Genomic DNA, 10463 nt, shown 5'->3' with positions numbered 1-10463 from the left:
CATAGGCTTTCCTACGTTTTTTTGATCGAAGGATATTCCTTCGATCGGTGGATTAAAATCCTTCGAATCGAACGATTAGAAGGATTCAATCGTTCGAATCAAAGGAATAATCCTTCGAACGTTCGATCGTACTATCTGCGCTAAATCCTTCGACTTCGATATTCGAAGTCGAAGGATTTCAATTCCCAGTCGAATATCGAGGGTTAATTAACCCTCGATATTCGACCCTTAGTGAATCAGCCCCTTAATTTTAGATTAAAATTAATCCTGCACACAGTGTCCCTAGGATTTCTTAAAACCCATTATACAAGTGTCTTCATACATTATTTACTAAACTGATCCTTGGACAGAGGTTATATTATTCTCTGAGCATGTGGTGAACTTGGCAAGTACAATATTTGTGTGGCAGGCTTGTTAACTATGTATCTTTATGATTTATCTTTTATCTTCTTACATTCTTCCACATTTTATTGTATGGAATTAAAATGTGTTAGAATGGTCCAGTTGAAGCCTAGACCCCAAATTGATTGAGAATCAGTGACAAGAGTTGAAAATTCCCCTTCACTGTCCATCCCACCCAACCTGAGAAAGAATTTCAGGATCCAGATGAGCAAAGTTGGCAGAAACTTGCTCCAAAAGACTCTCTGGAATTGCAGTCAAAGTTGGTTCTACAAAGTATTGACCCCAAGGGGTGAAACCAATAACCCTCTTTGTCACCAAAAACAATATGTTGGACAATCAAAGTAGTATGCAAATTATGATTCAGCTGAATGTTTGAAGGATTTAGGGTTGACCAGATTCCCAAAATAGTGGATTCGGTTTATCCCTACAAACCATATAAATCATATTAAGTTACAGGTTGTAAGATGATATAATGTGGAAAAATCAAAGGATATGAAAACCCATGCAAGGCACTGAGAATGTTGATTTTCTATCATTATAAAATTTCTAAATATCCTTTTTTGTAAAAACAAAATATCATACAGATATGCAGTTTTCTAAGTAATATTTATTGTGTTTGATAGGCACAGTTGTTTATGAAAACTCTGGACTTAAACAGACTGGCACTGTGGTGATTGGAAGTTGTGGCATTAATCAGCTGAGGCAGAGAGTTTCTACTACTGAGCCGTCATGATAAGTTGTGGATGATATGCTTATTCAATGATAGTAACTAAAAACAAAAGAGAAGAATATTTATTAAGGGACATGTTTTAATCAGATTGTTATATATTTTTTAACTGAAAACATCCTGCCAGACCTGAACCTCTGCTCGTTTGTCTTTTAGAATGAAGAAGAATAGAAGGGTAAGACTGAGTTGAAGTGATATGAATGAAACAATATTCAAATTTGGGTGAAAATTAAAAGTGATATGACAATATGGACAATAATTTACAAATGAATGGTTTTTGCTACTTTTCCCTCCAATATCTATTTATAAAACTGTAATTTTCTGGAAATCTTTCATTTTTTATAAAGTTCTGTATCAAGAGTTTTAAATTATCCAAGCTTCTTCCAAAAATTTTCACCAGAGTCTATAACAATATCACAATTAAATATGTATTCTACTCCTGCCAAAAAAAAAAATTGTGAAATTTAATTTTTAGCGAAATGCGCAGGAAACACACTCAAAATTTGCACGTTCACTTGAAGGTTATATGATGATGGCATTTCACTATAGTATGACTTCACTCCTATCAAAGTAGAGAGAAAATTGTTCTATAGGAAATTCTACTTCATGGAGTAAACAGCTCTGGAAGCTCTCTCTATTTGTTTAGGATAGCAGCTGCCATATTAGCTTGGTGTGACGTCACTTCCGGCCTGAGTCTCTCCCTGCTCACTCATAGCTCTAGCCTCAGATTACAGCAGGTAGGGGAGGAGTGATGAGGAAAAGGGAGGGAGAGAGTGAGATAGGAGCAAACTGAGCATGCTCAAGCCCTAGCCTTGGAGGTTTAAGCTGAAAACAGGAAGTCTGATAGAGAAGCCTATGTGTACACAATAGAAGGAAAGAAATGCGGTGTTTCTTTTGACAGACTCTTTCTGATAAAGCTTATTAAGTTTTAGTCTTTCCTTCTCCTTTAAGTATTCCTAATGATAAGAAGATGTCCTTCAGAAAAGGAGTTTGAAAAACTCGGTTTATATTCTATAATAAAGTGTATGGGCACTGATCATGTTAATCACTCATCAAGAACCTGTTGAATTCTTCTTAACTAACTTTCTTGTCTTAATATTAGAACATTTGTATCTTGTTCTGTACTACACAGCCCTCAGATCCACTTTGGAGACTCACTACTTTTCTTACCATCCTGAATATCTGGATAGAAGCACCAGACTGTGTCGGGCTCGCTGGAATCATAGCAGCATCCTTTCTTGCTGCATTGGTCCATTGTAATGTCAGGATAGCCACAGTTTACCCTTGCTTTTGGTAGAACAGCACATTGCAGAAGCTCTGCAAAATGGTAGAAAAACAAGATTCTCTTGTGAATGATATAATGATATAATAAAATGCATATTAATGTATTTTTACAATATTGGAGGCTGTGTGCTCTGTTGCTATTGAGCTTTATTATATTCACAAAAAGTAACATATATTTTTAAGTTAGCGGCAAAAAGAAACCTTACAGAGTTAAAAAAAGACTTTAGTGCTAAATTAAAGCCACTGGTTTACCTTTCTTGATTTCTGGATTAAAGCACCATGGCACACCATCCACTTCAGAACTGAAGCAGCAGCCATTGTTAGTACATTCATCTGGGGTCACTCCTGGTGGTCCACAGTTCACTCTTTTCTTGGGATCCACTGCAGAACAGTCACGTTCCACTAGAAGGAAAAATATATTCATGGGTTTATATTAAAGCTATCATTTTTGTATCGTGGGGCCAGATGCAATTCAGTGAGAAAAAAGTTTTAGCACATGAAAACTCATGGACGAGATTCGAGATTCAGAAAAACTTATCTCATGGTTTATCCCATGAAAACTCTATTGAAGACTATGGGAAAAAAACTGGAACTGAATTTGGAGAAAACGTTTTTTCTCCTCAAATTGAATCTCATTCATGAGTTTTCACATGATAAACAATGAGATAACTTTTTCTCATTGAATTGAATCTGGCCCAGTGTGTGATATATAAAATGCAGCTACTACCTGCTTCTATGATAGGCTGATAACACCACACAACATTGGGAATGGCGTCATTGAAGCAACAGCCTTTGCTGTCACAGTCCTGTGAACTAATTCCAGGGTAGCCACAGTTTACTCTGGCCTTTGGTTCCGCTGCGTTGCATACGGTGCCTGCAAATTAACAAAAAAAAAAAAACTGAAATGATTGAGAAGAGCTTGAGTTTCTGTCAAAGTACAACAAACACTTAATACCTTTTGTATACACTTTCTATAACGTATCAAAGTGTCCACTCATAACTAGTCATGCATACTCTTTATGTAGTACATTTATTTGCACAGAGCACATCCAAACAGGTTACTCATGTCTATATGGGTTACAGTACTCACACAGGATAACACTCTCAAGCACAATGATCACCTCTTCCCTCACTCAATTTATTTTGGAGTGGGCTGCTGTATATAGCCAGGGACTTTGTGCCACTCTCAGTACTAACTTCTCATGTCTTATTTGCTCCTCAACCTAACCCTGAATAATATTCCAACAAAGAGTTCTCTACCCTGTTTTACGTTGCATGGAGGCCTACCAAGGCTGATTGCCTAGCTCACCAGTAGGGATGGGCAAATTTTGTATTGCCTTGTGCAACAAAAAAAAAAGCTGTGCATCAAAAATAAATTTGCCGTGCGTCAAATTTTTTTGAAGCGTCGGCGACATTTTGCCGGCTGCAAAGTCAAATTCGCCCATCCCTACTCACCAGTGGCATCATTCAAGTTTTCCCACTATTTCCAGAGAAACCAAATTATACATGTATTATTATTATGATAATTAAGATGAGTTTCCCCTTGCGTTAATTGTAGTTAAAGGGATCCTGTCATCGGAAAACTTGTTTTTTTTTCAAAACGCATCAGTTAATAGTGCTGCTCCAGCAGAATTCTGCACTGAAATCCATTTCTCAAAAGAGAAATTTTTATATTCAATTTTGAAATCTGACATGGGGCTAGACATATTGTCAATTTCCCAGCTGCCCCTGGTCATGTGACTTGTGCCTGCACTTTAGGAGAGAAATGCTTTCTGGCAGGCTGCTGTTTTTCCTTCTCAATGTAACTGAATGCGTCTCAGTGGGACATGGGTTTTTACTATTGAGTGTTGTTCTTAGATCTACCAGGCAGTTGTTATCTTGTGTTTGGGTGCTGTTATCTGGTTACCTTCCCATTTTTCTTTTGTTTGGCTGCTGGGGGGGAAGGGAGGGGTGATATCACTCCAATTTGCAGTGCAGCAGTAAAGAGTGATTGAAGTTTATCAGAGCACAAGTCACATGACTTAGGGCAGCTGAGACAATATGACAATATGTCTAGCCCCATGTCAGATTTCAAAATTGAATATAAAAAAATCTGTTTGCTCTTTTGAGAAATGGATTTCAGTGCAGAATTCTGCTGGAGCAGCATTATTAACTGATTCATTTTGAAAAAAATGTTTTTTCCCATGACAGTATCCCTTTAAGTCCCTTTCACATAACTTGCATAACTCATATAAATATTCTGCTTTACATGTCCACTCCATCTTTCAACCCTTCAATCCAAGCCAAGATATATAATATAACTTAATGTAACTCCTTTGTCAAATTTCACTACTAATACACAATCTTTAATGTAATGGACCTTCTGCTCGGTACTTCATTAAACTTCCCTTTGATACTTTAATTTTTTCTGATACCCAATTTAGATTGAAAACAAAGAAATATTCACTGAAATGACATGCTGGGATAAAAAATGTGGACAATTATTTTCTGCATGGAAACATTTTTTTTTCATGTGAAAAATAAATTGTTAAACAGAAATAAAATTGTTTACAAGCAGCATGTATTGGTACCACTCATAGGAATATATCAATTAATGATCAAATCAGCCCCTAAAATGTTTTCTAATTGCATTTGCTTATTTTCTTTTATAGAGCCTCTACCTGTGATTCTGTGAACACAGTTTATTCTTCATAAATTTGTATATAATTGCATAGTCCATAATTAGTCTCCCATGTTGCCTACATATGAATTATGCTTGTACTTAAAAATATGCCAGTCAGAGATTTTACAACAACAGTACCTTCCAATTTCCATGGAGTGTAACACCAAATACTGTCTGGATCGCTGTCATCAAAGCAGCAACCTTTCATTACACATTCATCTGGGCTTATGCCAGGGGGACCACAATTGTCTCTTGACTTTGGCTGTACACCACATCGATCTGGTTAAGATATAAAATGTAAATTTTTAAAAATAAATATATATCATTTATACCTCCACATTAGATTGCGTTTTATATGACATAGTATCATTGACATTACTACGAGGGAAACCAAGATATTTTAAAGGAAACCATAATACTCATATGAACCAGTTCCAATGTACCTTAGGCTCACAGTTTTATGCAACCCCTTCTCACATTGTTCCGTTTCAAAGTGATGGATTATGAGACTTGAAGCCCCTCTTCTTTTTATAGTGAGTGGTACACATATTCTCACACATATTCTCTGGAAAGCAGAGGGACTTTAATCTCAGAATCCATTACTTTACAGTGAGGCATGAAGTTGCATGACACTGTGAGCCTGAAGAGGTGGTGGGACTATCATTGCTTCCTTTCAATCTGTTGATTGCAAAAACTTAATTACATACTTAGGGGCACATTTACTTAGCTCGAGTGAAGGATTAGAATAAAAAATACTTTGAATTTTGAACTACGACTTCGACTACGAATCGAACAATTTGAACTAAAAATCTTCGACTATTCGACCATTAGATAGTCGAAGTACTGTCTCTAAAAAAAACTTAGACCACCTACTTCGCCACCTAAAACCTACCGAGCACCAATGTTAGCCTATGGAGAAGGTCCCATAGGCTTTCTAAGTAATTTGGGATTGAAGGAAAATCGTTCGATCGATGGATTAAAATCCTTCGAGTCGTTTGATTCGAAGGATTTAATTGTTCGATCGAACGATTTTTCCTCTGATTGTTCGATCGAACGAATTGCGCTAAATCCTTCGACTTCAATATTCGAAGTTGAAGGATTTAACCTCGAGGGTTGAATATCAAGGTTTAATTAACCCTCGATATTCGACCAATAGTAAATGTGCCCCTTCATATCTACATAAGACTCCTGTAATTTTTTTCTTCTTTTTGCTTCCCGCACTCACCAATAGTTATGGATAGACATAGGAGAAGGTGACTCATATGGGTGATATAACAGAAAAATATACAAAAATATTAAAAGTAAAATGCTTGCATAATATATTTCTAAGATACAGTACTTACAATCAAGTGGCATGTCGGCTTCAGCCCCAAGAATCAGGGCTACAGCAATGGCCCAGAACACACCGTTTGCCATTGTTCCTCTCCTTCTTACTCAGTCCAGTTGGAAATGTGCTCTGCTCTTGAAAGGAACCTTTTTTATATCTTGACTGCTGTTTGCTTAATTAGCTGATAACATTTTTGTTTGTGGGACTTACGAGCCCAAGTTTGATTATGTTTACCTAGATGATGGGTAGGACACAAATCTTTGTTCAGAGATTATGTGACAAATATTACGTGGCATAAAAAATAAGTTTGTATTTAATTAGTCATTTTTTATATAATGAGAACAGCCAGATCACTTTAGGGGGCCGATTCATCAAGGGTCGAATATCGAGGGTTAATTAACCCTTGATATTTGACTGGGAATTAAATTAATTAGACTTCGAATATCGAAGTTGAAGGATTTAGCGCAAATAGTGCGATTGAAGGATTATTCCTTTGATCGAACGATAAAATCCTTCGAATCGAACGATTCGAAGGATTTTAATCCAACGATCAAAGGAATATCCTTCGATTAAAAAACTTAGGAAAGCCTATGGGGACTTTCCCCATAGGCTAACATTGAGTTCAGTAGCTTTTAGATGGCGAACTAGGGGGTCGAAGTTTTTTCTTAAAGAGACAGTACTTCAACTATCGAATGGTCGAATAGTCGAGCGATTTTTAGTTCGAATCCTTCGATTCGAAGTCGTAGTCGAAGGTCGAAGTAGCCCATTCGATGGTCGAAGTAGCCCAGAAAACACTTTGAAATTCGAAGTTTTTTACTTTGAATCCTTCACTCGAAGTTAGTGAATCGACCCCTAGCTGTATAGAGTTGAAAGTTAAGTGAAGGAATCAGAACATTTTGCCTTATTCGTTTTATAATTTCATTTGAGCTTTTGAAGAGTTCTCCACTTGCCCAGATATATAAATATTTGTACTCCAGGAAAGTATGGAGCTTTCAAAATATTATAAACAGTACATAAGTTATTCAATATCCCTTTTCAAAATTAACTTACAATATGGCTGCCTGCCTAAAACTCCAAAATTAACTGACAGACTTTTTATAGGCACCATACACTATGAACTATATGTTTTGCTGCCCATTGTTTTGGGACAGCATTATGATTCGGTTTACAACCCCTTTAATGTAAGTTAGAGAAAAAGAAAAAATGCGCATCCGCATTTTAAAAATTCTTTCAGATTACTGCAGCATAAACATTATACAGCTATGGGATCTGTTATCCAGAAACCCATCATTCAGAAATCTACAATTATGGAAAGGCTTTCTCCCATAGGCTCCATTTTATAAAAATAATTCAAATTTTTAAAAATGATTTCCTTTTTCTATGTAATAATAAAACAGGACCTTGTACTTGATCCCAACTAAGATATAATTAATCCTTATTGGAGGCAAAACCAGCCTATTGGATTTATTTAATATTTACATGGTTTTCTAGTGGGCTTGAGGTTTGAAGATCCAAATTACAGAAAGATCCATTATCTGGAAAACCCCAGCTCCCAAGCATTCTTGATAACAGGTCCAATACCTGTACAACCTTCATGTCCATAAAGAAAAACAGAAGTCCTATGGGACAAATAGGGGGTTATTTATTAAACTTCAAATTTTTCTGGTCTGACTTTTTGCAGCAAAAGACATCATTTTCGAGGAAAAAAAACAAACCTCAATTTTTTCGAGATTTATTATACCCCGATGCTGTATAAAGCCCGAATCTGAAAATCCACAATCTCGGAACTGTTGATGTACTGTATAAGTTAATGGGAGAGGCACCTATATCAATTTGAATTTTTCATGGTCTTCGGTGAGTTTTCAGGGTTTTTAGTAATCAGGTGATTCGGGAAAAAAGCCTGAAAATTTTGAGCGATTTGGGTTTTTGCTCCATTTTAACGAGTTTTTTCACAATCGGATTTAATAGAGTATTTTTACTAATAAATGAGCTAAAATCGAGCATTAGAGTTTGGTCAAGCTTTTTTTTATTAAAATTATGAGATAAATTCGGATTTCAGTAACGAACCCCCTTAATGTCAGGGACCAATATTGGAGGCATCACATTTCCCCCACTAAGCAAAACAAGTTCATCATTTTTCTCTTTCAGTAGCTTCCAGGTTCTACCCTTGTCTATAGTATGTCCCCTACTCTCATGCAGTCAGTTGTAATTTCTCACCATTACTTGGCCATTAACATTTTAGCATCAAGGTACCGGTTTTATAAGCTCAATTTTGGGAGGCATTGCTAAAGAAGCAGTGATCCACTACCAAGCTTTTAAGAAGATGTTCCTATTTTGCAGAAGACCTGGAAGGAGTGTGTTGTCCTGGCTTGTAGTTTAACATCTCTTATGATACAGGTAACAGAAAACATGCAAATGATAGAAGAATAAGTGAGAAGAAATGCTAAAATAGATGAGATTGAAATAATTGAATAGGGATAAATAAAAGGAAGAGCATTGAAAGGAGGAGATTGGACGAATAAGGAAAGTAGATACAATATCTATTATATGTATGAAATACTATAATATGACACCTGGAACATTCTAGAATTATAATTACATGAAACTTCCTTCATAAGGTAATCCTTCACTCTACTAGGCTTTTGCAGTTGTTGGAAACTCTACAACCTCACGTAATCAAATCCTCGTTCAAGACAAATACAATCTCCTATCTGGAACCTTGTATTTGAAATGTATTGGTCATAAATAATATTAACCACCCAACTAGTAATAATTTAAGTTTGCACCCAAACTCTTTTATGCTGTTATTTTCTTTCATTATTTACATTTGGGGATAGTGAAAATAAATGAGAAAGTTATCATGGGTGACTCAGTGGCAGTTACTAGGCAGCTGTGGCTCCCATCAGATCTATATCTTATCTTATATTTATTAGGGTGGCCCAAGCAATCACCATGCACTTGTGTATATAGTTCTCCATGCACTATTGAGTCCATTACTATTATTAGTGTAGATGTAAATAGAGATATCCCATGCTCTAATATTATTATACAGGTGTATTTGCACATAGTGACTCTGTTACATTTCAGCAGACAAAACAAATATAACTGGTAAAAGCAGCAATGTATGGAAAATAAGGTGTTAAGGCTTTAAGAGAACAATAACTGCGAGTTATAGGTACAAGTATGGGATCTGTTATCCAGAATGCTGTTTTCTGGAAAACGAGTCTTTTAGTAATTTTGATCTCCATACCTCAAGTCTGCTAAAAAAAAAAATCATTTAAACATTAAGGGGTTTATTTATTAAAGTCTGAATGCTAAAAACTCAAATTTTGTTTGTTTGTTTTTACTATAAAATCTGAATTTTCAGTGGAAATCTGCATTTTTAGGATGCAAAAAGTCAATTTCTGAAAATACTCCACCTTCATCCTGTCGAGGTCCTGCAGAAATCAATGGCAGAGGTTCTATTTTCAATTTGACAATATTATGGTCGAACGTAATAATAATTTCGAACATTTCCGGCTTTTCTGACGACTTGATGAAAAATTTGGACTTTTCTGTCGTCAAATAATAAGAATTCGGATTTTTCGCATGAAAATCTGAAAAATTTGCGGTTTTCGTGTGTGAATACGAAAAAGCTGAGGTTTTTCCCAATCAGGGTTTTTTTAATGATAAAATTAAATTGTGGATCTTAGTTTGAGATATATTCGGATTTTGATAACCCCCAAAATAAACCCAATAGGATTGCTTTGCCTTCAGTAAGGAGTAATTCAATCTTAGTTGGGAACAGGTACAAATTATTATTTTAGTATTACAGTGAAAAACAAAATAAAAAAAAATCTAATTATTTGCTTAAAATGCAATCTATTGGAGATGGCCTTCCAGTAATTTGGAGCTTTCTGGATAACGGGTTTCCAGATAATGGATCCCATAGCTGTACAGGGACCAGTTTTCCAGTGAAGGAGAAGAAAATATAAAGCCAGTTTCAGGATTTTATATTTCAGAAGCTCAAAAAAGAAACCTGGGGTAATAGATCTAGAAACATCTATTTCATAGTCTACTTT

The 10463-nt window shown here is 35.8% G+C and overlaps 1 protein-coding gene across 1 annotated transcript; it reads right to left on the bottom strand.

The window, feature by feature from the left end:
* Positions 1-990: 990 nt before the first annotated feature.
* Positions 991-6528, bottom strand: tff3.8.L (trefoil factor 3 gene 8 L homeolog). Its single transcript, NM_001085843.1, is given in 6 exon segments — positions 991-1171; positions 2300-2446; positions 2666-2815; positions 3141-3287; positions 5214-5354; positions 6419-6528. Coding segments are annotated over 6 exon segments (675 nt in total). The 5' UTR covers positions 6492-6528; the 3' UTR covers positions 991-1154.
* Between the last annotated feature and the right edge of the window lie 3935 nt (positions 6529-10463).

Source organism: Xenopus laevis, chromosome 2L (genome assembly GCF_017654675.1).
Source record: "Xenopus laevis strain J_2021 chromosome 2L, Xenopus_laevis_v10.1, whole genome shotgun sequence".
NCBI classification, from domain to species: domain Eukaryota; kingdom Metazoa; phylum Chordata; class Amphibia; order Anura; family Pipidae; genus Xenopus; species Xenopus laevis.
Note: the sequence above shows the minus strand (reverse complement) of the source record. Positions and strands in the feature narration are given on the sequence as shown.